The 26,983-nt window shown below is 38.6% G+C and overlaps 1 protein-coding gene across 4 annotated transcripts in view; it reads right to left on the reverse strand.

Annotated features, from left to right (window-relative positions):
* LOC150078563 (catenin delta-2-like) overlaps window positions 1–26,983 on the reverse strand; it is a 666,545-nt gene that overhangs the window by 20,435 nt on the left and 619,127 nt on the right. The window contains exon 20 of one of the 4 annotated variants that reach the window (XM_090385059.1): window positions 19,645–19,697. The exons of the other annotated variants lie outside the window; for them this stretch is intronic. Within the exon in view, the coding sequence (XP_090241185.1) occupies window positions 19,677–19,697 (21 nt within the window). The 3' untranslated portion in view covers window positions 19,645–19,676. The remainder of the gene's footprint in view (window positions 1–19,644; window positions 19,698–26,983) is intronic. 4 annotated transcript variants of the gene reach the window in all.

A 26,983-nucleotide genomic window follows, 5' to 3' on the forward strand; every position in this document is an offset into this window, starting at 1 on the left:
AATTTGTGCGGCAGTCTTCCATGTGCAACAGTATCAAAGGTTTTTCTACGATCCAAACATATGATATCAAAGTTATTCTTTGCATCCAGTTCCGTTGTGACTACATTATAGGATCCAATCAAATTAGTCAGACAAGACGTCCCCTTAACAAACCCATGCTGTGTCCGAGCAATAACTGAAGTCTTGCTCTAGATGATCTTGCAATGCTTCTTTAACCAGTGCCTCCATTAATTTCCCTGGAACACAAGTTAAACTAAAAGGTCTCTAATTACCTGTCTCCCTTTGATCCTCCTTTGTGGATTGGGGTCACATCTGCACATCTCCAGTCCATGGGTACCTCCCCTGAGTCCAGGGAAACTCTCATAATTATGGCTAAGGGTTTACTTACTTCCTTTGCCGCCTCCTTTAATATAACTGGATTGATTCCATCCACCCCAGGTGCCTTTCTTGTGTTTATCTTGAAAAATTTCTCCTATCAGTTATTTAGAGAAGTGTATTCATCTCTAGCCTACTGCCAGAGATGAATACACTTCTGGCATTCTCCTCCTTGAATAACTCCTCATGTGTGAATGTTGATGCAAAATATTCATTTAGTTTGTTAGCTATCTGAGCAGGATCATCAAGAGTTGAAACATCGATATAAAGTGGACCAATCTGATTCATCCCCTTTCTTCTAGAATTTACACAAGTAAAGAACTCTTTGCTGTTTTTCTTTGCATCCTTTGCTAAAGATTTCTCGTAATCTGCCTTCGCCTGCCTAACCTCCTTTGTAACTTGGTTACAGACCAGCTTATATCTATCATAATCTTCTGTATCACATGTTAATTTATAAATATCCCATGCATTTTTCTTCTCTGTCACATGTCTAATTAGTTCATCTGACATCCATTTAGGCCTAAATCTTGAACAATATTTCTTTGTTGGTATGAAAAGTCTAGTAGCTTCCAAGAATGAATTTGTTGAATTTTTTGAATTTGTTGTTGGTAACATCATCAGTTGGTTCCACCATATGCATTCCAGTGTGGAGATATATGGCAATTTAACAACCCTAGTCCTTTCAAATGACCAATAGTACAATAGGAGAAAATTTAAAGAATCATTCTTTATAAAAATGATCAAGGCCAACTCTATAAAGAGAAGACAAGGTATAGAATTAAATCAACAATATTTCAACATCCTTAAAGTGACAGTAAATGAAGACCTTAAAAAAACAAACAATGAAAGCTCCATACTAGAAAGACAGCCATCTCTTCCTCTCCCCACCACCAATCCCCCTTAGTTCCAAGGCTGGCATAATTATAACCTAGGCAGTTTCTAGGAAAGAGAGCTAACCATTCTGAAAAAAAATCAACCCCCCCCCCCCCAAGGCACATTTGAACAACAAGTAACATTGGGGATCAGGATAGTCGATCTGGCAACCTACCATTGGCCAATTAATAAGATTCCAAGGCATCTTATTAAGTAAAGAAAGCCAACATGAGAATGACGAGAGACATAGGATAACTTATGCGGAAAATTAGTTTCCCAACACGGCACTCTAGCGTTGCATGCTCGGTAAACAGACAGTAGGTGTTATTGGTCTGGAGCAAAGTCGAGAACGATATATTGATTGACAGGTAGGCGTGGCAAACGATGTGCATATTGGTGTGTGAACACAACACACGATAACATCGGGTTAGTGTCATTTTAGTAGCACTCAGAAGCACTAATGGTAACTTGCCCTAATGAACGCTTTCCATAATGGGGAAAAAAGGTCAGGTTACCTCCACTTGAATTCCATGGGAGCTCGAACCCCTCCCGAAATGGAGGGGGGAACCTAACGTTTTTCCTTTAGAATCATGTGGACCAGGGCATAAATTGTTTATTAACAAAATATTATTTTTTTTATTACTGTACTTTTATTTTTAGACACTCATGTGGATACACACGTATCATAACATCAATCAACACCTCAACAGCTATTCACTATATATATATATATATACATATATATATATATAGAATCTTTCTTTCTTTTCTAGGCGCCTCCATAGCCAGGTGGTCGGGGCAGCAGTGCATAGCACACACTTCTTGATTAGACCGGGGTTTGAGCCCGTGCCCACCAAATACGGAGGATGCGGAAAGGTCAGGGAATGACCACTGCATATCCCTGGAGCAATATGGCCTTAGTTTCTAATGCTCCTAAAAACCAAATAACAAATCTTTCTTTTCTTATATTATTTCCTAACCTAATGTTTAACGTTAGGTCACTAAATATAAGGAAACCGTTTCTATTATTTCCTAACCTACCATTTAATGTCAAGTTACGAAATATAAAGAAACCTTTTCCTTTTTTTCATAACCAAACCTAAATCTACAGTATAGTAAAAACACTCATGAACTCCAAAAATCTGCTTTGAGAAAAAAACATAATGAAAAACATAAAAATGAACAGAACGAAACTTTTATTAATTTAGTTTTCATCAAAAAATCAACCAACGTTTTATTTTCCTTACAAATTTCTTCCATCTGTTTACCGTTCATTACAAAACTATTATGCACCATTCTTTACTCATAAATACATTATAATGCCAACCAATGACTACACAGTAGCTTGTCTTCTGTCACGTCCACCACCAATCATTTCATCGTTTGCTACGCCTACCTGTCAATCAATATATCCTTTTCGATTTTGGCTCCAGACCGATAACACCTACCTATCTGTTTACCGAGCGAGCAGCGCTAGAGTTCGGTGTCCGGAAACTAATTTACCATGTAAATTATCCGATGTTTCTCGTTGTTCTCGTGTTGGCTTTCTTTACCTTAGCTGATGCCAACATTCAGCACCAGACCCAACATATATAAATGAGATGTTAAAAGCATCCCATGTCTGAATAAAGATGTAGGCATTCAGCAAGACAGGAGTCTGTTAATAGGTAAGCCAGTATTTCATTTACATTTGCTTTTTTTTCCCTCTATTTGTATAAAAGTTACAAATTATTCATAATTGAATGTTTGTAGTAAACATAAATGAATTAATAATTGTAACAATTTGTTTTTCCAAACTTTAGTAGAGCCAAGTATAGGCCTGATGATGGGTTGGGTTGGGGCAAGGTTCCCAAAGTGTTACCTAATTGTACAGTACATTTAGTCAATAATAAACTAACTTAAAAGAAAAGAAAGAAAAAAAATGACCACGTGGTAGAAGTGTAGTTATTTAAAGAGAAAAATTACACATAATGCCATTTCCTAATTATATTATTCCAATCTCTGTTTTTATTCACACTTGAGTTGGTTATGTTAATTTTCCCACAAAGCTTTTGGACTTTGCCTAAGATTTGGGAGTGTTCTTTTCATGCATTGTTTAGCAAGTTCTTTCACTTTGTGATACAAGCGAAAGCATCATCAACAGACACCCTTGACACAACTCATTTGCATACCATTGTTCATTTGCTTATAATTTCCCAATTAACATTAGCAAAGTTCCACCTAATGACATGACTAAGGCAAGATGGTAAATTTGCATTTATTTTGCAGTGACAATACAATTGGGCAACAGTCACTACCCAGTTGATTGTTATTAATATTAGCAGTGGCAAAATGAATGATACAAGGAAGCAAGCTTAAACAGCATCAGCAAAAAAAAACAAACAAAACCCACAATATCCAAAACCCCTGATATCCACATCACTGTTCTTCTGAATTGGCTTCTATAATTCCTGCTCTCTCTTTCAAAACAGTCCGAACACGTGCCGCCACCGGCCAACATCCATTTACTGTCCAACTTCAAACCCACAGAACCAACTTTTCATCTTCCTCATTTATTCATTCAACTGCCGTTTTCTGGAACAACCTTCCTTCATACGTATTTCCTGAAAATTACAATCTACAGAAGTTCAAGTCCAATGTCAACAAATATCTTCTTTCGTCTTCTTAACCTCAAACCCAAGCACGGTACTAAGTACTATAGGTCCTAATACCTCTCGTGTTTGGGGTTCACATAAAAAAAAAAAAAAATCATCTGTCCACCCCCTCTAATAACAAAGATTAACAAGTATAGTCGTGCTCAAAAAATTGTATCACTTGCAGATTTCACTAAATTTCTGTAAAAATTGGCAATATATCATATATGTTTTCTAATAGCATTACCATACTACATGATCCATTTCTAGCAAGCTCTCTTAGATGCCATGTGCTATACATGATTGCATCACCCTAGCAACAGTATACAATGCAATGCCACAAGCCCATATTTTGTGCTATTGTAATGGCTAAGTTTTTGCAATTAACACCACGAAGGAAAAGTGCTGCTGCATTAAATGCAGAGGGACGTTCTATGCATGAAAAAGTTAAAAGAATTCACTGTAATCAGTCAACAGTGGCACATTTATTATGAAAATTATCAGAAACTGATGGTTGAAACAGATGGAAAAGAAGTGGACATTCACAAATATCTTCTGCATATTTGGATCAGTGGAAATGTGCTAAAGATCCATTGCATTTTGCATTTTTCAGAATGACTCTGGTCCAGGTCATAGAGCCAAAACTGTAAATATTACTTGATAAAATTAGGAAAAGTTTTAAATTTATGAAATGTTGCACTCTTGCTTAAATAAATGTAATTTATTTTGCTGTCTTTACTGTCGACAGATGCAAAAATAGTTGAAGGGTAAATCAATTCACACAATAACATGGCCTGGGGAAGAGTCCAGACCTCAATCCATTTGAAAATTGTTGGAACAAAATGGGTGTTTCAGTAATGCAAAAGAAACAAAAACACTGAGAGGGCTGCAGGAGACAATCTGTGTTAGGTACCATGAGTTTCCCAGGAATACGTTCAGTACCTTATGTTCTATGATGTGCAGCAGTTATCAAAGCAAAGGTTGTTGTTGTTGTGATGGGGGTTTAATGGCGCACGAGCTGCTGGGGCTATAGTGCACCTATTCATAGGAAAATGATAAAATTCAAATTTCAGATAGAATCAATTTATGATTTATTACAGTGATGTTTTAGAATTTTTCATACAATCCAATTTTTTTCAAAAACGAGAAGAATTCATTGATGTTTGCATCGTCACCTATAATATTTTTTAATGTCTTCGGTTCCGGAAGATTTTTTAGGGAAAGGAGGATGGATATTCTGTCCTGATCGTAGTGAGGGCAGTCAATGAGAATGTGTTTGACTGATAAGTGCGAGGAACAGTGTGGACAATGAGGAGGATCCTCTCCTGTAAGTAGGTGAAGGTGTGTCAGATGTGTATGTCCTATCCGCGCTCGTGCAAGCACTACTTCTTCTCTGCGTACTATTTTGGTGCTAGAGCGCCAAAGTTGTGGATCCTGTTTAAACTTTATCAGTTGGAGCAAGGGTTAAATCATAAGTTGATGGATTTTTGGCAGTTTTGTCAGCCAGTTCATTCCCTTTTATCCCCGAATGGGCTGGGATCCAACAAAAGGTCACTGATTGATGACGTTCTTCAATTTTTAATAAGAGGCTTCTGATTTGGTTTAAAATAGGATGAACCTTGTAAGAAAAGTTTTGTATTGCTGTAATTGAGCTTAGAGAGTCAGTGTATACAATATATTTTAGAGATGGGTAGCGATTCAGGTTTTCTAAAGCTAACTTTATTGCATGAAGTTCTGCAGAGAAGCTGCTATACTCAGGTGGAAGGGAAGCAGAAATGATTGTAGAGGGAAATACTGCTGCTGCTCCAACGGCTGAATGTGATTTGGAGCCATCAGTATATATTGGCAATAAATTAGCATATTTCTGAATATGGCTTGCATGGAGTTGTTTCACGTTGAGTGACGGTAGGAGATTCTTTCCCCATTTTTGAAGATAAGTATCACAAGTTAATTGTGGAGGAGGTGTCCAAGGTGGGTGAGAGCATTTCACTACATCTAGCCTGTTGACATTAGGAATATTCCAATTCTGTGTTACTTCAATTAGGCGTAAGCCTGCCGGTCTTATTTTACTGGGTTTATTTCTATAAAGGTTTTGCAGTGGTGGATTAAAGAGATATGGCCCAATAGGATGCTGACAGTAACTTTGTATTCGGGCTGCATACTTAAGAAGTAGTGCTTTCCTGCGGAGACAAAGAGGGGGCTCATGTGCTTCAATGTATAAACTGTGGGTAGGAGATGTTCTGAATGCGCCAAGGGCAATCCGCAATGCACTATGCTGTATAGGGTCCAACCAGCGTAGTGTACTCTTTCGAGCAGAATCGTAGATTGGAGCACCATAATCCAAACGGGATCTGATCAATGCTCTATATAATAGAAGCAAAGATGTACGGTCTGCTCCCCAAGACATTGCAGATAAAGCTCTGAGTATGTTCAGTTTTTTGAGGCAGGAAGTACGCAGCGATTTAATGTGATCTAAGAAATTTAATTTTCTGTCAAGGATTAATCCCAAGAATCTGATATTGTTGGACACTGGAATGATAAAATTTGACATCTGAAGTTCAGGATCTGCATGCATTTTTCGTTGATTACAAAAGTGGATTGCAACAGTTTTCTGCTGAGATAGTCGATAGCCATTGAGTCCTGCCCACCTTTGGACCTTATTCAAGGTCCAAAGGTGGATCTCATATTCTGAGAATGGCAAGAAATGGAGAGATCATCCGCATAAAGATAGGTCTCAACTGTATTTGGAAGTTCCTTTGTGATAGAATCAATTTTAAGGGCAAAGAGGGTTGCACTCAATACTGAACCTTGTGGCACTCCCTCTTCCTGTAAGAATGTCATTGAAAGCGAGTTGTGGTATCGAACTTGGAACGAACGAGTCTGGAGAAAGTTCCTGATGAAAATAGGAAGGTTGCCTCGTAGACCAAGGGCATGGAGGTCGCTGAGAATGCCATGACGCCAGGTAGTGTCAAATGCCTTCTCTATGTCTATGGACACCAAAACAAGATGTTCATTTTTTTACGAAGGCATTGCGAATTGCAGACTCTGCCTTGATCATGAGATCTAAGGAGGACCTGTTCTTACGAAAGCCATGCTGATTATTACTCATTAGATGTTGTGCTTCGATGGCCCATGCAAATCGATTATGAATAATTTTTTCAAGTAATTTTCCGAGGCAACTGGAGAGGGAAATTGGTCGGTAATTGTATGGAATTGTAGGGTCTTTTCCAGGTTTCAAAAAGGCAAGGACTGTGGCATGATGCCAAGAGCTGGGATAAATGTTTTCCATAAATATTCTGTTATAGTAGACCAGTAGTATTTGTAAATTTTTGTCAAAGCAAAGGGTGGGCCAACGAAATATTAGTGTGCATTTTGTTGTTTCTTTAGTTATATAACTACCTGTCATCCTAGTACACCTAATTCTGTTTTTGCACGAACTTTTTTTACACAAATTTGATTTAACACGAATTCAAAATAAATATTTAATTCTCTTTTTACGCGAGTCATTTTGATTTAACACGATTTCTATAAATTTTTTTTTGCCTAAATTCTAAGAAAATTTTTTTTTATTTGTGGCATATTAGTATAATTTCTATATTACATGCACCGATAGATTGAATAACAGCTAGTGTGTGCGTTCTGAAACCGGTGCTTTTGTTTACCAATGTGTACATCTAGGTATCTATGAATCCTCAACATTTTTATTGAATTTGGTGCACATCTACAGTATTCGTGCATTGTATCTCCGGAAGACATTTAGTAGTAAGCTCTATTTCAAAGTGAAAGAATCTTCAGTGAAATTTGTGCACATATAAATTTATTAATTTTGCCGATAGTCAATAAATTGTAAGTTTACAAATTTTTCATATCTTTTTTTATTAATTATAACTGAGATATTTTTCAGTAGCCCTTATATAATGTCGAATAATTCGCCTATTACCAAAATGAAAAGGAAAGTGATTTCTTTGGAACTTAAAATTCAAATTTTAGATCATCTTGCAACTGGACAAGAGGCTACATCTGTAGGAAAGGATTTTGGTGCACATGAAGCTACTGTAAGAACTATTAAGAACAATGAAGCTGCAATTAGGAAGTCGGTATGTTCTGGAACAAAAGTAAGTGTTAATTCACCATCATATACAAGAGATATTGTCAAGGAAAAAATGGAAAAGGCTCTGGTAATATGGATAGAAGATCAGTCACAAAAAAAGTACCAGTAGATGGAAATGCCATCAAGCAAACAGCACTAAGAATTTAGAGACGGATTAAAGAAAAGGAACCAAACATTTCATCTCAGTTAAACAGAAAGTATATAAGGATCTAAAGTGAGGGGCCCATCAAGCTCTCAGCTTCCCACATCAATGCCAGAGCTTCACTTGGTTATCACGCAACAGTGCGACAACCCCCAAGGCAAAATGCGCTGGTCCCACAAGAACTAGTAGTTGTTGGTGACTCTATTGTCAGGGAAACGGGGAACATGCTTTGTAAAAAGGATAGGTGGAACAGGACCAGGGTATGTCTGCCAGGGGCAAAGGTTGATGATGTTGTAGAGCGGATATCATCTTTTAAGTGCACAAAAGGTGATATAGTTGTAAACGTTGGAACTAATGATATTAAGAGTAGGAGACCGGCAGAATTACTTAACAAATACAGGTCACTGTTGAAAAAAAGCCGTGAATTAGGGTTAATTTGAAAGTGTCTGCAATTCTGCCCAGACACAACAGGAGGGAGTATATGATGAGAGCCTTGTCGATCAAGTCGGCCCTGGAAAGATTGTGCAAGGCTCAAGGGGTAGAATTTTTTTCAGCCTGGTCTGTACTTGTTAACAGGAGAGACTGCTTCTACAGGGATGGGATACACTTAAATAGAAAGGGTGCAAGAATATTTGCTGATGCTATAGAGGCAGTGTTAGGTAGGTCAGAAAACTGCTAGCTTGGGGGGATACAAGGACTGATAGATTAACAGTAGCCACTGGCAGAGGTGAAAGTGATTCTTGCACTGCTTCTATTGAAATGAGCAGCAGCCTGAAAAACAAGATGCAGGATATTTCAGAGACTGCTGGGAGTCATTGCGGTACAAGTAAACACATAGGTTGTGTTAGAGTAGCTAAGAAAAAGAACAGATGCATGTATACTTGCGTGTATACCAATGCTAGGAGTTTGGTAAATAAATTTGATGAATTTGAAGTATTGCTCAAAGCATAAAAGGCGGATATTGTTAGGATATAAGAGACGTGGTGTCACACAGATATAATGAATGCAGAACTGGAATTTGGGGAGTACAACGTCTACAGAAAGGGTAGACAGGAATAGGAATTAAGGAGGGGTTATGCTATTAGTTAAGAAACACATAAAATCCAAGGAAGTGAAGCCAGTCGACATCGGTGGACAGTGCAGTGTCGAGTCAATTTGGTGTGACATAAGCACTGGGAGATCAAAATTGAGAGTAGGAGTGTGCTACAGGCCTAATGATGTTTGTTTGTTTGTTTGTTTGTTTTAGGGTTTTATGGCGCATTAGCATCTAAGGCTATAATGCGCCAAGTCAAAAGGATGTAGAATATAAAACTATAATATTAAAATTATTTGTATATTATTGTAAAATAATATACAATATAAAATGTTCATATAGCATAAAACGATAAAAATATTTTAGATAGAATTATTTAGATTAATAAGTTGTAAAAACTTACAAATAGCTGACACGTTGTCATTGTCCGATAAAACCTGTCTGAGTGTATAAGGTTCAGACAGATGGCTAAAACATAAACGGCGATCATTATAAAAGGACGGAAATTCAAACGGGGTCATTATAAAAGGACGGACCAGGCCTAATGACACTGATGAGTATAATAAGAAACTGTACAGGGAAATAGAGTGGGCCAGTAAATCAGAGAGTCTTATAATGGGCCAGTAAATCAGAGAGTCTTATAATGGAGGATTTTAATTTCCAGATATTGACTGGAATTTGTGGGTTGGTCACTCACACACTAGCAAGGCTTTTGTGGATTTATCGGATGATTGTTTTCTACATCAGCATGTTCGGGAGGCAACTAGAGGGAGTAATACTCTTGATTTGATTATCAGTAGTGATTCTTCATGAATTAAGAATCTGCAGATAGAGGAATCACTAGGTGGTAGTGATCACAGTGTGCTGAAGTGGGATTTACTCAAAGAGGAAACTACCATCAGGGGTAAAGGGAAGGGTTATTGCTTTCGTAAAGGCGACTACGATGGTCTGAGACTATTTAAATTCTATACAGTGGGACCAACTGATGATGTTACCAACAGTAAATTCAAAATGGGAAGCATTCAAAGAACATATCTTGGAAGCTACTAGGCTTTACATACCAACTAAGAAATATTGTTCAAGGTTTAGGCCTAAATGGATGTCAGATGAACTAATGAGACATATGGCAGAGAAGAAAAATGCATGGGATACATATAAATTAACACGTCACGCAGAAGCCTATGACAGATATAAGTTGATCTGTAACCAAGTTACATAAGACGTTAGGCAGGTGAAGGCAGACTATGAGAAATCTTTGGCAAGGGATGCAAAGAGTTCTTTACTTATGTAAACTCTAGAAGGAAGGGGATGAATCAAATTGGTCCACTTGATATCGATGGTTCACCTGTTCATGATGCTGCTCAGGTAGCTAACAAACTAAATGAATATTTTGCATCGACATTCACACATGAGTTATTCAGTGAGGGGAATGTCAGAGGTGTATTCAACTCTGGCAGTAAGCTAGATAATCTTGTAATAACTGAGAGTAAAGTGGAGGAGAAATTGTTGAAGATAAACACAAGAAAGGCACCTCAGGTGGATGGGATCTATCCAGTTATATTAAAAGAGGCAGCAGAGGAAGTAAGATAATCCTTAGCCATAATTATGAGAGATTTCTTGAACTCAGGGAAGGTACCCATAGACTAGAGATGTGCAAATGTGACGCCAATTCACAAAGGAGGATCAAAGGCTAGTAATTATAGAGGAACAAGTAATTATAGACCTGTGAGTTTAACTTCTGTTCCAGGAAAATTAATGGAGGCACTGGTTAAAGATGCACTGCAGGATCATCTAGACAAGACTTCAGTTATAGCTCGGACACAGCATGGTTTTGTTAAGGGGAAGTCTACCCTGACCAATTTGATTGGATACTATGATGCAGTCACAAAAGAACTGGAGGCAGGGAATAACTTTGATATTATATACTTGGATCTTAGAAAGGCTTTTGATACTGTTGCACATGGAAGACTGCTGCAGAAATTGGATCAGTGTGGCATTGCAGGCAAATTGCTGCTATGGATAAAGGGGTGGTTGAGGGGAGAAGACAGAGAGTGGTATTCAATGGACACTGCTCATTGTGGATTAATGTTATTAGTGGAGTCCTTCAGGGTTCAGTGTTGGGTTAATTTTTGTTTTCTGTATTTATAAATAATACTGATGATGGTATATCAAGCTTAATGTCCAAGTTTGCAGACAATACAAAGGTTGGCAGGGTTGTTAAGGACACTACTGACGCTATGCTGTTGCAACAGCATCTGGAAAGGTTGAGCAGATGGGCTGAGAGGTGGCAAATGAATTTTAACATTGACAAATGTAAAGTACTACATATGGGAAACAGCAATCCCAGAGCAACGTATGAACTCTGTGGTACTACACTGACAGTGGTAGAGAATGAAAAGGACCTGGGGGTAATTGTGCAGGCAGATATGAAGTTCTCTGAGCAGTGCAGACGGGCTGCAAGAGTAGCTCATGGTGTCTTATCGATGATATACAGGAATTTTTCTAGCAGGGATAAGGAGGTGATTATTCCCTTGTATAAGGCAATGGTCAGGTGTGGCCTGACCAACTGAGTACTGTATACAGGTCTGGAGGCCTCATTTCAAGAAGGATGTAGAGCTGCTGGAACGAGTACAGAGAAGGGCAACAAGATTAATGAATGGAACGAAGGGTTGCTCTTATGAAGAAAGGCTTAAGTTTTGTAAATTACAGTGTCTGGAGACTAGGCACCGGCGAGGTCATCTGATAGAGGTGTATAAAGCCTTGAATGGTTTGAGCATGCTCAATGCTGATGGGATTATTCCTCTTGCTCAGAATAAACACCTGAGAGGGCATAAATTCAAATTGAGCAAAGACAGATGTAGGATAGATGTGCGGAAATTTGCCTTTAGCCAGCGGGTAGTTGGTTGGTGGAACAGACTTCCATCCCTTGTTGTGGAAGTTGATAGCCTAAATAAATTTAACGCTCAGCTGGACAGGTATTTCGAACGAACGGAGGGGTGAAGTGGAAGTTTTTTTTTTTTTTTTTTTTTGGCTGATGCTGCATAAGCTTGCTTTCTTGCATCATATGCCTCTACTAATGCTAATGCTATGAATTTTCTGCGAGTACAGGTTGGATGACAGTGTTTCTTAAAAGGAATGCTCTTCATAATATAAAAATTATAAAGGTGAAACTGCATCTGCAGATGAATCGGCTGCTAAAGTATTCCTGCAGGAACTTGCAAAAATTATTGAAGATGGAGGATACACTCCTGATCAAGTGTGGAATGCAGATGAAACTGGTTTCTTCTGGAAACAAATGCCAAACAGAATGTATGTAGCAAAATCATAGAAAACTGCTGGTGGTTTTAAGGTAGATAAGGTTCGTGTGACCTTATTATTTTCTTCCAATGCTTCAGGAGATCGTATGTTGAAACCACTGCTGGTAAATCGAGACCTAAACCCACGTTCAATGAAAGGTGTAGATATCAATAAACTGCCTGTTCACTGGATGGCAAACAAGAAGACCTGGGTGACCACTGCTATCTTTATAGAATGGTTCAACAAATGTTTCGTCCCAGAAGTGAGACGTTATATGAATTTGAAAGGTCTCGAAACGTACAAATTTTATTTCTGCCACCTAATACTACATCTTTGATACAACCGCTAGACCAAGGTATAATTGCGACAATTAAAACATACTACGTAAAACGAACATTCCAACACGTTTTGGACAAACTGAACGATGAAACACTAACAGTCATTGATGTGTGGAAGAAATTCTCAATTATGAATTGTATCAATCAAGTTGGATTAGCGTTAACTGAATTAAAACCAGCAACTTTAAATGCATGTTGGAAAGCGGTTTGGCCACAATGTGTAAAAAGCAAAGATCCCATCATCCTAATACGATCAAATTTCCTAACATCATTACAATGGCACACAAAATTGGTGGAGAAGGATTCGATTATCTATCGTTTGAAGATATTGATGAATTCTTAACCGACAAAGCCCAAAGCGAAGATGAAATATTAGAGGTTGTCCTTGGGACTCCTTATCCCACAGAACACAGTGATAATGAAGAAAATGATACTGTTCTAAATGCAGATTTAATAAAAGAAGGTCTGGAACTGGCCAGAAAATTAGGTAATCATTTTGTCAAACATGACTCTAATGAGGAACGTGCTGGGAAGTTTCAACGTGAACTGAAGTTGTTGACAGCCTCTTACAGAGAATTATATAATGGCCTAACCAAAACACGAACACAACGATTAATAACTGAATTTGTTCGTAAAACCGGTGAAACATCAGCACCAGAGGAGACTCATGCTGATTTTGCTCAAGAGATTACAGAAAGAATTTCATTAATAGACGTTTGGTTTGGTTTTTAATGGCGCATTGGCAGCTGTGGCCATAATGCACCAAATCATTAATAGAGGAAGAAGACGATGTCCACAACATTTCTAGTGATAGCAGTGATATTCCAGTCGTACGCAAACATATGCGCTGCTTATTATCAGAAAGTGAAAATGAATAAAATCTTGTTATGTGTAAAACAGATTTTTTTTATGAAAAATATGTTTCATTTCATATGCATACAAATTTACTTTAATACATTTTCATTACATATTATTACATGTGTAATTTGTTGAAATAAAGTAATAAGCTTATAACGAATATTTTTATGTGTTTTTTTTTAATTATTTTTACTGATTTTTTAGATCTGGAACCAATCTTCTTTTCTTCCATAAATACAATCTTTTTTTTACACAAATTTTTTTACACGTATTTTTCAGGAACGTATCTATCGTGTAAAAACAGAATTAGGTGTATAAGCAAAGAAATGAAAAAAAAAAAAATCACTGCTTTCATAGAATTTCTGTTATTATATGAACCATAAGTAACATGCTGTTATTTTGTAGAACAGTACTTATTTCATCATTATGTACCCATAAGGCATAAAAGTAAATTTTTCTGCAATTAATAATTTCATATACATATTATTACTTATTTATGTTCTTTCAACTATTTCTAATTTTTTTGAGCATTGTTGCATTTTTTATTGGAAAAAAAATATGTGGGGGAGTAAAATACATCTCTGGAAGTTGATTTCAAATTTGTGTTCCGTTTTCCTCTAGCATATCTAGTTTTTGCAATGAGACTGATATTATATACATGATAACTCCGCCATGGACGGTCCCAAGCCCGGTTGCAAAAGGAGGAGGGTGGTCTTCCTGCCGAAATGACCAGAACCGGGAAACCGGGGAAACTAGGCAAGAAACCACATGAAATTCGGAACAAGCTCTTTCAACAATGTTACTGCATCCGGGGCAGCTGATGCGCCAGCACTGGGGACCCAGGGTGCCGGTGTGAAGTGGACCACTGACCACAGCAGTAAGCTTACTATGCCGAAAAGGGCAATTAACATTGGCAAATGGAATGTTCGAATGGAGCACCACGTTGGACAAAAGGAAATCATCACCCAAGAACTACTTAGGTCCAAGATATCAATCGCGGCATTATCTAAACTAAGGCTCACCGGGCATGGAACGATGATCATCCAACCACCAGCACCTAACGAAGCAGTTACGCTATTCTACTCTGGTGGTGAGAAACGAGAAGCAGGAGTGGGCTTTATGGTCGATGTTCAGGCCACCAGTAGCGTGGTCGCTTTCCAACCAATATAGGACCGCCTGGCAGTCCTTACTGTCAAGGGCACCATCAAGACCCATATCATCTCCGCCTATGCACCAACTGAGACTAGCTTGGACCCGACCAAGAATGATTTTTACAACCAGCTCCAACATACACTGGATTCAATTCCACAGACAGAAGTGATCATCCTTGCAGGTGACTTTAATGTCCACATTGGCGTGGACAGATCTGGTTGGGAAACAACAATGGGCAAGTTTGGTCATGGGAAGATCAATGACAACGGACTACGTCTGCTGTCGTTTGCCGCATCTAACAACCTGATCATCGGAAACAGCCATTTCCAGCACCCTCAAAAACATCGACTTACATGGCGAAATCCATCTGGCAAGGACTCAGCAATCCTGGACTACATTTTGATCGACGCCCGATTTCGCTCATCACTCATGGACGTCCGTGCCATGAGGGGACCTGATTCCGGATCTGATCACTACCTCATCCGGGCTAAGGTGCAGCTCAAACTACGACATGCAAAAAGGTCATCTTGGTCAGCCAAGCTAGACTGGAGGCAGCTAATGAATGCTGCCAACAAACAGGCATATCACATCGCCCTATCCAACCGCTTTGAGACACTGGCCACATCCAAGGATATAAATGAAGAAGAAAAGCAGATCTCTGATGCCATCCTGAAATGTGCCAAGCTCCTATGCCCACCTGCCCGACGCAATCATGGATATCAGACGAGTGCCTCGACCTCATGGACAAACGTAAACAGGCAAAATTGGTCGACTTCGAACGGTACCGGCAGTTAAACCGAGAGGTCCGACAGAGGATGAAAGCGGAGAGAGAAGCATACTGGAACCAAGTGGTAGACGATCTTGAAGAGGTGGCATCCAAGCACGAGTACCGCACTCTCTACCGCACCCTCAGATGTCTGAGTGGAAAGACCAAATTGACTAGTGACAACATCAAGAACGCTGATGGGACTTTCATGCGATCACCGTCCGAACGCCTGCAACGGTGGAGTGAATTCTTTAAAGCATTGTATAATCATGACCCACCTGAGGGACCACTAGCAGCCACACCACCGATCGATCCCCCTGAGGTCTCCATGGTCGATGTCGAGCCTACAGTAGAAGAAGTGAAAGCAGCCATACAATCCCTAAAGAATGGCAGGGCACCATTTCCTCAAAACCATCTGGTACACTGAACAAATTCCGCTAACATGGAGGAAAGCTATTATCGTGCATATCCACAAGAAAGGTGATAACCGGGATTGCAAGAACTACTGTGGCATCAGTCTCCTTTCCATCATCGGAAAGGTCCTTATGAAGATCATTCAATCAAGGCTGCAAAAACATAGCGAGCAAACCAGTCGAGAAGAACAGGCAGGATTTAGACCCGGGCGAGGATGCTGTGATCAAATCTTCGCCATCCGTCAGCTGATGGAGGAGAGGATCCGGTGTGGACGGCGAACCGTCATTGTTTTTATTGACTTTAAGTCTGCTTTCGACTGTGTCCACCGGCCCGTTTTATGGAAATTGCTAGAGGTCGAACATGTACCTCGAAAAGTCATCACACCCCTTCAAACTGCATACAACGGTTTAACCAGCCAGGTGCGCATCCAGAACGATTTATCTGAGGAATTTACCATCCAAACTGGAGTCCGCCAAGGGAACATGGCCTCCTTGTTGCTTTTCAATATTGTGGTCGACGCCATTATGAGGCAAGCATTCAGCAACAGACAGGGCATACAATACGGCAAGGATCACTATGTGACTGACTTGATGTTTGCCGACAATAGTGCTATCTTTGCTGGAAACGACGCTGAAGCCACGGACATCCTCTATGACATTGCCCGCATTGCCCGGCCATACGGGTTGAAGATCAATGCTGATAAGACAAAATGCCCTGACAACAGATGGGTCACAAGCCAACATCTATCTCGAAGGTGTCCAGATCGAGCAAGTTCAGGATTTTAAATACCTTGGGTCGCTGGTCCAGGAGAAGAAAGTTGCATCCACCGTGGAGATCCACAGCAGAATTGGACAGGCAGCCACTGTGTTCGCCTAGCTCAAATGGTTGTGGAAGAGGACCAACATTTCCTCAAAGACTAAAATCCGACTCTTCTGGACTTTGATCCTGCCCATTCTCCTTTACGGATCGGAAACATGGATTTGTCTCAAGCTAGATTTAAACAAATCTGAGGTATTCCAAATGCGATGCCTGCAGCAAATCCTGGGCATCTCACTTCGTGACCATATCACTAATGATACCATCTGCGCCAGATGCCAACAGCAACCAACCATCGCCAACCAAATCCAGAAGCAAAGGCTTAGATGGTTTGGCCACGTATGTAGAATGGGCGCGAATAGAATACCATCCACACTCCTTTGGAGACAACGACCCACCCAATGGAGCATTCAACGGACCGTGCCTAGGAAAACGACCTGAAGAGCCGACGTCTCGACCTTAATCAGGCCAGGACCAACGCCATGGATTGTAAAGCATGGAAGAACATCACAGAGCAAGTCTGAAACCCTGCGGCACCTACAGCAGCGTACTGGTTGCGTGGCCAACCGCCTCCTCCAGCCGCCAGCTAAGGACCAAAGAAGAAAGAATATACATGATGAGCCTAATTATACCATATCTACATGACATAATTATTTAACATAATTTAATTATTTATTTATTTATTATTATTATTGCTTACAGATTAATATTTATGTAATTGTTTGAATACACCTATGTCCTTGTTATTTCATAATTTAATTATATTTTGTTTCAAGTAAGATCTGATGAATTACTAAAACATATTTGTTATTATGCCTTGAAAGTGAAAAAATCACCCTAACAAATTCTGCTGTATGTGTGTGGCTCTTCCCAAACTAAATCACAATGGTACAATAAAAACAGATATTCGGGAAAATTTTATGCTTTGGTTGTCCCATAGGAAGCTAGAGGTATGGGCACCACCTGTTATTTGTACCTTGGTCTAATAGATTATATGGTTGAATGAAATGAAAATGTTGATGCCATTTGTCACATCCATGATATGGAGGGAATCAAAAGATGATGGTGATTGTTTCTTTTGTAGTGTGATCCTCAGTGAAGAATAAGTACAAGAATGTTTATTTAAACTGAATTCAGCTATGAGACCAATCCCTCACAGTGACAGTATATCAATTCCACTACTTCCAACAGCATGGACTAAATCCTTCAAATGTGGAAATGGAATGCAATGAAGGTGTGATTGACGGAGACCTGAAAACTTCAGCAGATATTGAGTCCACCCAATGAAGAGACACTGGAGCCAGAACTGTTTACCCAAGATGAGTTGAGTTGAATGACCACATTAGAGATCTAGACCTCTCCTAAGACTTTTTTTTTTTTTTACTGCTATTTGATCAGATTATTAAAGTTTAATGATCCCATGTAACACTAGTTTAGCCTACTCCCCATTAGAAAATACTGGGACCCTTCCCCAAATATAGGCAGATAGAAATTATAAACATTAAAAAATATTCAATGTATAAAAACATTTTTTAAACTTCTTCTAAATTACTGGAAGTACGGTGTAAATTCCTAGCACAGAATCAGGCAAATAGAGCAAGCGACAAGCATGCTCTATCCATTGCTACCACGCTAAAAAGCCATGATGCTAAAGTAAAGGATTACCTTCTGTTTTCTTTCTCCTTATTAATGAATATCATGTTTATTAATATATAAATATGAACTGAAAGTAACTATCTTATTAATAAGACTAATAACTGTAACAACTCACAACATAAAATGAAATGTCATACAACTGCAAATATAACACACTGTGTTCGCAATTTTATGACAACTGCCTTGCCCTGTCAATTTTTTTTCAATTACACAGCATAACTTCTATGTTTCAAGTAACATAAATTTTATTAGAAATGCATTATCTTGTAAGATTACAATATCTACCAAAGTACAGAACATGATGTGGTAACCACTGTCTTGCACATTATGTTCGTATGGATACAGTAGCTAACAGCCAGTCATTCTTTCCACCCATATTGCTATAATGGCATTTTCAAACCCAAGATTTATATTTATAACTCTATAAATATAAATTACATTTATAACTCTATGTATTTCCTTCATTTCATTATATTTCATTAATTCTTCATTTCACAAAATGATTACTACATACTTCAATTTGTGAAAATGCGAACTCTCAAGTCAATCACAAAAAAGAGAACACAAAACTGTGTAGAAAAATGAGTTTATTAGTTTATTATAGATTAAAGTTATTACATCTGAAGTAATAATGGGAGAAGGGGAGGACTGTCTGATTTTTTTGAAGCTACCTTGCTCCCTTCTTGTAAGGCTTAAACATTGAATGAGAAATTTATTTTATTCAGTCTTAACACCTGTACAGTGCTCGTGCCAGAAGGGTTTATAGGTATAGCCATTAAACTGTTTAAGCCTCAGAAAGGGAGCAAGGCAGCTTCCAGATTGTCAGGCAAACCCCCCCCCCAACACACACACACACTATTAATATTTCTTTAAATGTAACAACTGTAATCCACAATAAATTCACCATTTTTACAGTTACATGTTCCCCAAGTTACCAGCTGCTTCAGCAAAACTTCAGAAAAAAAAGTTAATGGACAAGCTCACTTGGTATCGAGTCCCATGATGAATAAGAATAGAAAGAGTAGAGAAGGAGTTTGTGTTCTCTTTTTAGTTATTTATTCACCTGAATAACTTGCAAAATGTCCTTCCTTACAATATATTTAGAAATCATTCATATTTTTTGCATATAAAAATTTTAAAGGAAGAAATTATAGCTTAATGAAAATTTCATAGAACCCACCCACAGAGAAGGTGTGCTTTGACTGCAATAGGTTAGAAGCCATCAGGAGGAGGCTGTTAGAGGAAGAAAGAAAGAATGACAGCAGTAAAGTAAGTTAGATGAGACTGTTAGATGAGAGGAGGTTATACAATAATAATCATAAATCCTTACTTACTTACTATAAAATTTGTTCCTAGTAAATTTTATTTTACATAGTACTTTGAAAATGAACAGTAGTTAACACAGAATATGAAATTTGATTCTATTTAACTGAGAAAACTGTAAAGCACTAATTGAAATATGTTTAGGATTACATCTTTCATTATTTGCTAAAAAAAACTAAAAAGAAATGCACACTATGAAATAAATATGCAAATTATAAGAAATTGTATTCAGTGTGCTGACAAGATTTTAAATGATTTTAAACCGAAACACACAGAGAATATTTCAAACTGCATATCAATTCACTGTTTATCTTTTAAAAATTAAAAAATTTTATTTTTTTCAAAAAAAAAAAATCAGAAAGATTAAAGAACTTAATACCATAATAATATTATGAGGTGAAGTGAAATAAAAATAAGATTTCTGGTAATGAAAGATAAATTATGCACTGACATAGCGGAAGTTTGGGGACAAGCACATAAGGTACATGCATACTGTATAGTGCCTTCTACATATCTTAATTCTGAAAAGTTACCACTTCAGAGTTACAAGATACATACATATTTGATAGATGGCACTATCCAATATGCATGTACTGGATAGATGCATATATTGGATCTATCCAATATATGCATCTTGATGTGCACAGCAGTGTGAACAGAGGCAAGACATTCAGTATATCTCATTACAGTGTGTTCCAGTTTTTATCTTAGGTAAGGTGTGGCAAAACATTTGATATCAAACAAACTACAGTATAGGACCTGTATAAATTGAATATACAAATGTCTCTAGGGTTAGAGACAAGTGTGAAAGACTAAGGAAGCTGCATTCATAATGCAGCCTTGGTCTATACTGTGATCATGATCGATGAGACTATAGATTTAAACCTTATGAACTGGTAGTTCAAAGGATACAGTGCAAAAATACACCATCACCATTGACAAACAGATTAGTTTTAAAAGCACTTGGAACAGCACACTCTGGTGAAATAGCTTGTGTCAGATTGATATTCAAGTATTCTCCAAGATGATCTGAAAAGTGCTATTAAAAATGAGAGATGCAGATCCAGATGTTTTGACTGTAGATGTTATTTTGAATACGTAAGTGTACATGGTGCAACATAACATAGCAACACTGCTGTGACTCCAGTGAGAGAGAGAGACTCAACTATCTTCCATATAGCCTGATTATCATTTTGAAACATCATCATTGAAACAGGTCCAAAAATGAAACATCATCGTTGAAACAGGCTTAACTGAAAGCAGGAGACAAGGTCATTTGATTCTAGGTACCGTAAGAGACGAGCACTGACAATTTTCTCCAATATTTTGCATAAACAGCTAGTTCAGAGTAATAGGAGAGTAATTTTTTTGGAAATTTAGGATCCTTTCCTAGCTTAGTGAAAGCAATAATAATTGCCTTGCACCAGCTGTCTATAACTGTTCTCTAAGGAAAATTCTGTTGTATAGGAAGAGCAGGTGTTCCATGAATTTTGTTGATAGATGGCAATTTTGGCGATTATAAAACACTTAAGGTGGTAGAAAATGAAAAAGACCTGGGAGTAATTGTCCAGTCAGATATGAAGTTTTCTGAGCAATGCAAACAGGCTGCCAGGGCAGGTAATGGGGTTTTGTCAATGATATATAGGAATTTTGCTATCAGGGAAAAGGAGGTGATTGTCCCTCTGTATAAGGCAATGGTCAGGCCATGCCTTGAGTACTGCATACAGGTCTGGAGGCCTCATTTTAGGAAAGATGTAGATTTGCTTGAGGTGTACAGAGAAGGGTAACAAGATTGGTGAGGGGAATGAAGGGATCCTCTTACCAAGTTTTTTTTTATTTTTTTTGAATTTTAGGAGCATTAGCAACTAAGGCCATATTGCTCCAGGATATGCGGTGGTCATTCCTTGACCTTTCCGCATCCTCCATATTTGGTGGTGACGGGCTTGAACCCCGGTCTAATCAAGAAGCGTGTGCTACACACTGCTGCTTCTTCCCATCTGGCTATGGAGGCGCCGCCACTTACCAAGAGAGGCTTAAGTTCTGCAAATTGCAGTGGCTGGAGACTAGGCACCTGTGAGGTGGCTAGTCTCCAGCCACTGAAATTTGCTCCAGCCCAGTCTCCTGATTGAGGTGTATAAGGCCTTGACTGGGTTAAGAACGCTGAATTCTGATGGGATTCTTCCACTTGTTCAGATTACGAACCTCAGGGGGCATAAATTAAAATTAAGGAAAGACAGATGTAGAATAGATGTGCGGAAATTTGCCTTTAGCCAGCGGGTGGTTAATTGCTAGAACAAACTTCCATCTGTCGTTGTGGAAGTTGATAGGTAAAATAAATTTAAGGAGGAACTGGACAAACATTTAGAGAGAATTGTTTTGTAAATTTTTTTTTTTTTTTTTTTTTTTTTGGCTGATGCTGCATAAGCTCATACACTTGCTTTCTTGCATCACATGCCACTACTACTACTGCTGCTACTACTACTACATCTCATAACGGATGTCTGGTCCAACAGCACTAGCCTTGGTTAGCATGATGGCTGTTTTCAGCTCATGTATGGTAAATGGCTTATTATATGGGTAGATACTTTCTGATGAAAATTAAGGACCTGTTTTTCCGTTATGTGTTTAAGGACCAGATACTCTGAATAAGAAGATGTTGCTGAGATGTTAGCAAATGTTTTCCCAAGAGATGTTTCCATTGCAGTTGAGTCTGCGTCCACTATATTCCAAGACTGAGGAGGGGTGTGCTGTGTATTTTCCCTTCATTTTCTCTATTTTGCCCCAGACCACCTTACTGCTGGTTATCTCGATAATAGATGATGTGAAACAGATCCATGATTCCTTTGACTCTGATGGTGATGTAGTGTGCTATTAGGTTATTAAGGCTGGCCATTGTAGGATATCATTGGAATATCCCCCATGCTTTGTTTTGAGCCTTTTTTCCTGCTGTGCATTGTGAATTCCACCATGATTTGGGAAATGGTGGAAACCAGGTGGATGTTTATGGAATTGCAATTGCAGCTGCATGGATGATGTTTTCTGTAATGTTCATAATTCCATCTTTGATAGGTTCCTAACTGACTGTAGTGATGTCAAAATTTACCAGATCTTGAAAGGCATTCCAGTTGGCCTAATCAATCTTCCACTATGGTAACCTAAAAAGAAAACATGGTCTCCTGGTATGCAAGCAGGTTATCTTGGGGAAGTGATCACTTCCATATGGGATTTCTTCCATCTCCCAGGTACGTGAAGGAAAGAGAGAAGGGGAGCAGATAGAAAGATCAATGGTAGAAATGTGGAAGAAGGCATTTGTTCCCACATTCAGAAGGGAGAGGTCATTGTCAGTGAGCATATGCCGAATGACTCATCCCCTTCAACTGATGTCAGAAGCATCCCACAGGGTGTTATGCCCATTAAAATTCCCAAGTAAGAAAGAGGGAATCAACTGATCATCATCAGGATCTTTTAGCATTTTTTTTTTTTTTTGGTAGTTGTTGGCGAATAGGCTTCTATGGCCATAATGCACCTCCCAAGGTTTTTGCAGTACTTTGATCCAAGCCTGAGGCGGGAATCGAACCCGCAACCTTTGGGTTGCCAGGCAGGCACTTTACCCACCTGGCTAGCCCGGTCGGCCTTTTAGCATTAGCAAAGGCATATGATGCAAGAAAGCAAGCTAATACAGCATTGGCCAAAAAAAAAAAAAACCTTCCCATTTCACTGATCCATTCGATCCAAATGTTTGTTTAACAACAGATGGAAATTTGTTCCAGCAATCAACTACCCACTGGCTAAAGGCAAATTTCCACACATCTATTCTACAACTGTCTTTCCTCAGTTTGAATCTATGCCCCCTCAGGTTTGTAAAATTGAGCCTGCTCAATCCATTCAAGGCCTTATACACCTCAATCAGATCACCTTGCAGGTACCTGGTCTCCAGAGGCTGCAATTTGCAGAACTTAAGCCTTTCTTCGTAAGAGCATCCCTTTGTTCCGCTCACCAGTCTTGTTGCCCTTCTCTGTACTCGTTCTAGCAACTCTAGATCCTTCTTAAAATGAGGCCTCGAGACCTGTATACAGTACTCAAGGTGTGGCCTGACCACTGCGTTATACAAGGGTATAATTACCTCCTTATCCCTACTCGCAAAATTCCTGTATATCATTGACAAGACCCCCCATGACCTACTCTGGCAGCCCGTCTGCACTGCTCAGAAAACTTCATATCTGACCGCACAATTACCCCCAAGTCTCTTTCATTCTCCACTACCCTGAGTGTAGCACCACCCAGTTGGAACATTTCTCTAGGGTTACTGCTACCCATATGCAGTACTTTGCATTTGTCAATGTTAAACTTCAGTTGCCACTTCTCAGCTCACCTGCCCGACTTTTCCAGATCCTGTTGTAGCAGTATACTGTCATTACTGTTATTAATAACCCTGCCAACCTTTGTATCATCTGCAAACTTGGACATTAAGCCTGATATAGGTGAAAGACTTGTGGAATTTGCAGAATCTCAAGGAATGTCAATAATGAACACTTTCTTCCAAGAAAAGGGTGAGCAGAAAGTGGACATTGAAGAGCCCAAATGAATTAACAACTAATGAAATCGACTTCATCCTCACTAACAGAAGATATATCGTGAATGATGTTACCGTCCTGAACGAGGTAAATATTGGAAATGATCACAGAATTGTAAGATGCACATGTGATATAGATGTAGGAAAAGAAAGGGAAAAAAAAAACAGACTCGAGTAAATAATATGAAGGTCTTTGAGATAACAGAATAGGAGAAAAAGCAGTGTGTACTGGACCTTGAGAACAAGTTTGAGCTTCTGCAGACTGTTCAGGACCAAGATATCGACGAGGAATACTACAACTTTCTGAAAGTGATAAAGCCCAAGAAACCTATAGGTAAAAAGAAATCCAAAGAAGAAAAAATTAGTCAAGAAACGCTTGTCATGATGAACCAAAGATGAGAAATGAAGAGCAAGATAAACACTGACTAGGATAAAATTGAGTATACTGAGTTATGCAAAGCCATTACGAAGAGACTCAAGGAGAACATAAGAAGATTTAACACAAGAAAAGTAGAACAAGCATTAAGGGAAAACAAAGGACTTAAATCAGCAGCCATGAGCAGTAATACAGAAGGACAAATTATATTGAAACCAAAGAATAGCGATGGTGTACTTATAAATCGCTGAGAAGGCATAGTTTAAATAGCAGAAGACTATTATAGAGAATTATACAAGGAGCGAGGGAATGATGCCAACAGTGGGGAAGATGGATCACAAATTAGTAACACATACAGCATACCCGATATCCATCTTGATGAGGTAGAAGATGCATTGAAGAAAATGACGAATCAGAAAGCCACAGAGGAAGATGAAGTTACTGTAGAGTTGTTAAAATTGGGAGGAAGAGACATGACACAGAAACTTGCAACACTCTTCACAAAATACATTAGGAAAGGTGTGACCCCCTAAGGAGTGAAATAATGCATTCATAGTTTTGCTGCATAAGAAAGGAGATAAATCAGAAATTGGAAATATAGACCAATTAGCTTATTATCCCATATCTACAAGTTGTTCGCAAGGGTTATTACCAACAGATTAGAAAGAATACTTGATGAGAATCAACCGAAAGAGCAAGCTGGCTTTAGGACAGGATTCTCAACTATGGATCACCTTCACGTAATATCACAGCTAATGGAGAAAGCAAATGAATATAAAACATCATTATGCTTGGCATTTCTGGATTATGAAAAGCATTTGACTCCATACAGCAGAAGGCAATGTTTCAGGCACTGTTAAGACAAGGCATAGATACCTCATATATTATAATTTTGAAGGAAATATATGAGAACATTATTATCTGCTTTATTAGACTAGACAAAGACAGTAGCAAATATAAAATTGAGAAAGGAGTTCGACAAGGAGACACAATATATCCGAAGATGTTTACTGCTGCCCTTGAAGAAGTTTTCAGAAGATTAGACTGGTCGCAGAAAGGAGCCAATGGAAAGTACCTAAACCATTTACGATTTGCAGATGACATTGTCATCATAAGCCATGATTCCAAAAAATTAGAGGAAAATCTTAATCGGTTATGCAGAGTTAATAAGGATTTTGGACTAATGATGAACAGGTGTGCCACAGAAAGGGATATAATCATTGAAGGAGCAGTAATTGAAAAGGTGGATTCATATATTTATCTGGGACAAGTCATTAGCTATAATAATGATAAATGGCTGGAAGTAAAGAGAAGAATAAAATTTTGGATGGTAGCATTCAGGAAATATAGTCACATACTGAGGACTGGAAGTGAAACTTGGGAACTCGCCAAAAGAATGGAAGAGAAGCTGAGAACTACACAGCAAAGAATGGAAGGAATTATATTAGGAATCAGACTGTTAGATATGAAGAGAAACACATGGATTAGGCAGCTAACTTCAGCAAAGGACATTCTTATCAAAACTAAAGTACTAAAATGGTCTTAGGCAGGACACATACCTTGAAGACATGATGACAGATAGACTAAGAAAATAACAGAATGGTACCCAACAGGAGCTAGAAGAAAACCTGGAAGACAACAACAAAGATGGATAGATGAAATTCACAAGTTCGTGGATGTTTTGTGCAATGGATGGCCATTGCACAAAACATAAGGAACTGGAAAGTTGCTGGAGAAGCCTTCATCCTGCAGCGGATTGAAAATGGCTGATGATGATGATGACCTTCATCAATATCATTGATAAATATACAAAACAACATTGGGCTCAACACCGAACCATGAGGAACACCACTAATAACATTAGTCCACATAGAGCCATATCCACTGATTACCACTCTCTGTCTTCTCCCACTCAACCATTCTTTTTATCCATTGTAGCAACTTACCCTTAATACCATTCTGCTCCAATTTGTACAGTAGTCTTTCATGCACAACAGTGTCAAAAGCTTTCCTGAAATCCAAGTACAGGCATACCTCGGTTAACGTTACCTCTGATAACGAAGCCTCGATATAACGAAGTCGGCAATTTCAAGCCCCATTTAACATAAAAAAATATTCCAATTTAAGACCAACGCCCGACAATCATTCGATTGGTGACTGACGGCGACTCGTTACGACTCGTCCCGAGCTGACGCGAAAAACGTTGTTTCAGTGTGGCGCATTGCAATAATCGAGGTAGGTTCTTTG

The sequence above is a fragment of the Mastigoproctus giganteus genome, chromosome 11, assembly GCF_048544385.1.
Source record: "Mastigoproctus giganteus isolate SK-2022 chromosome 11, ASM4854438v1, whole genome shotgun sequence".
NCBI classification, from domain to species: domain Eukaryota; kingdom Metazoa; phylum Arthropoda; class Arachnida; order Uropygi; family Thelyphonidae; genus Mastigoproctus; species Mastigoproctus giganteus.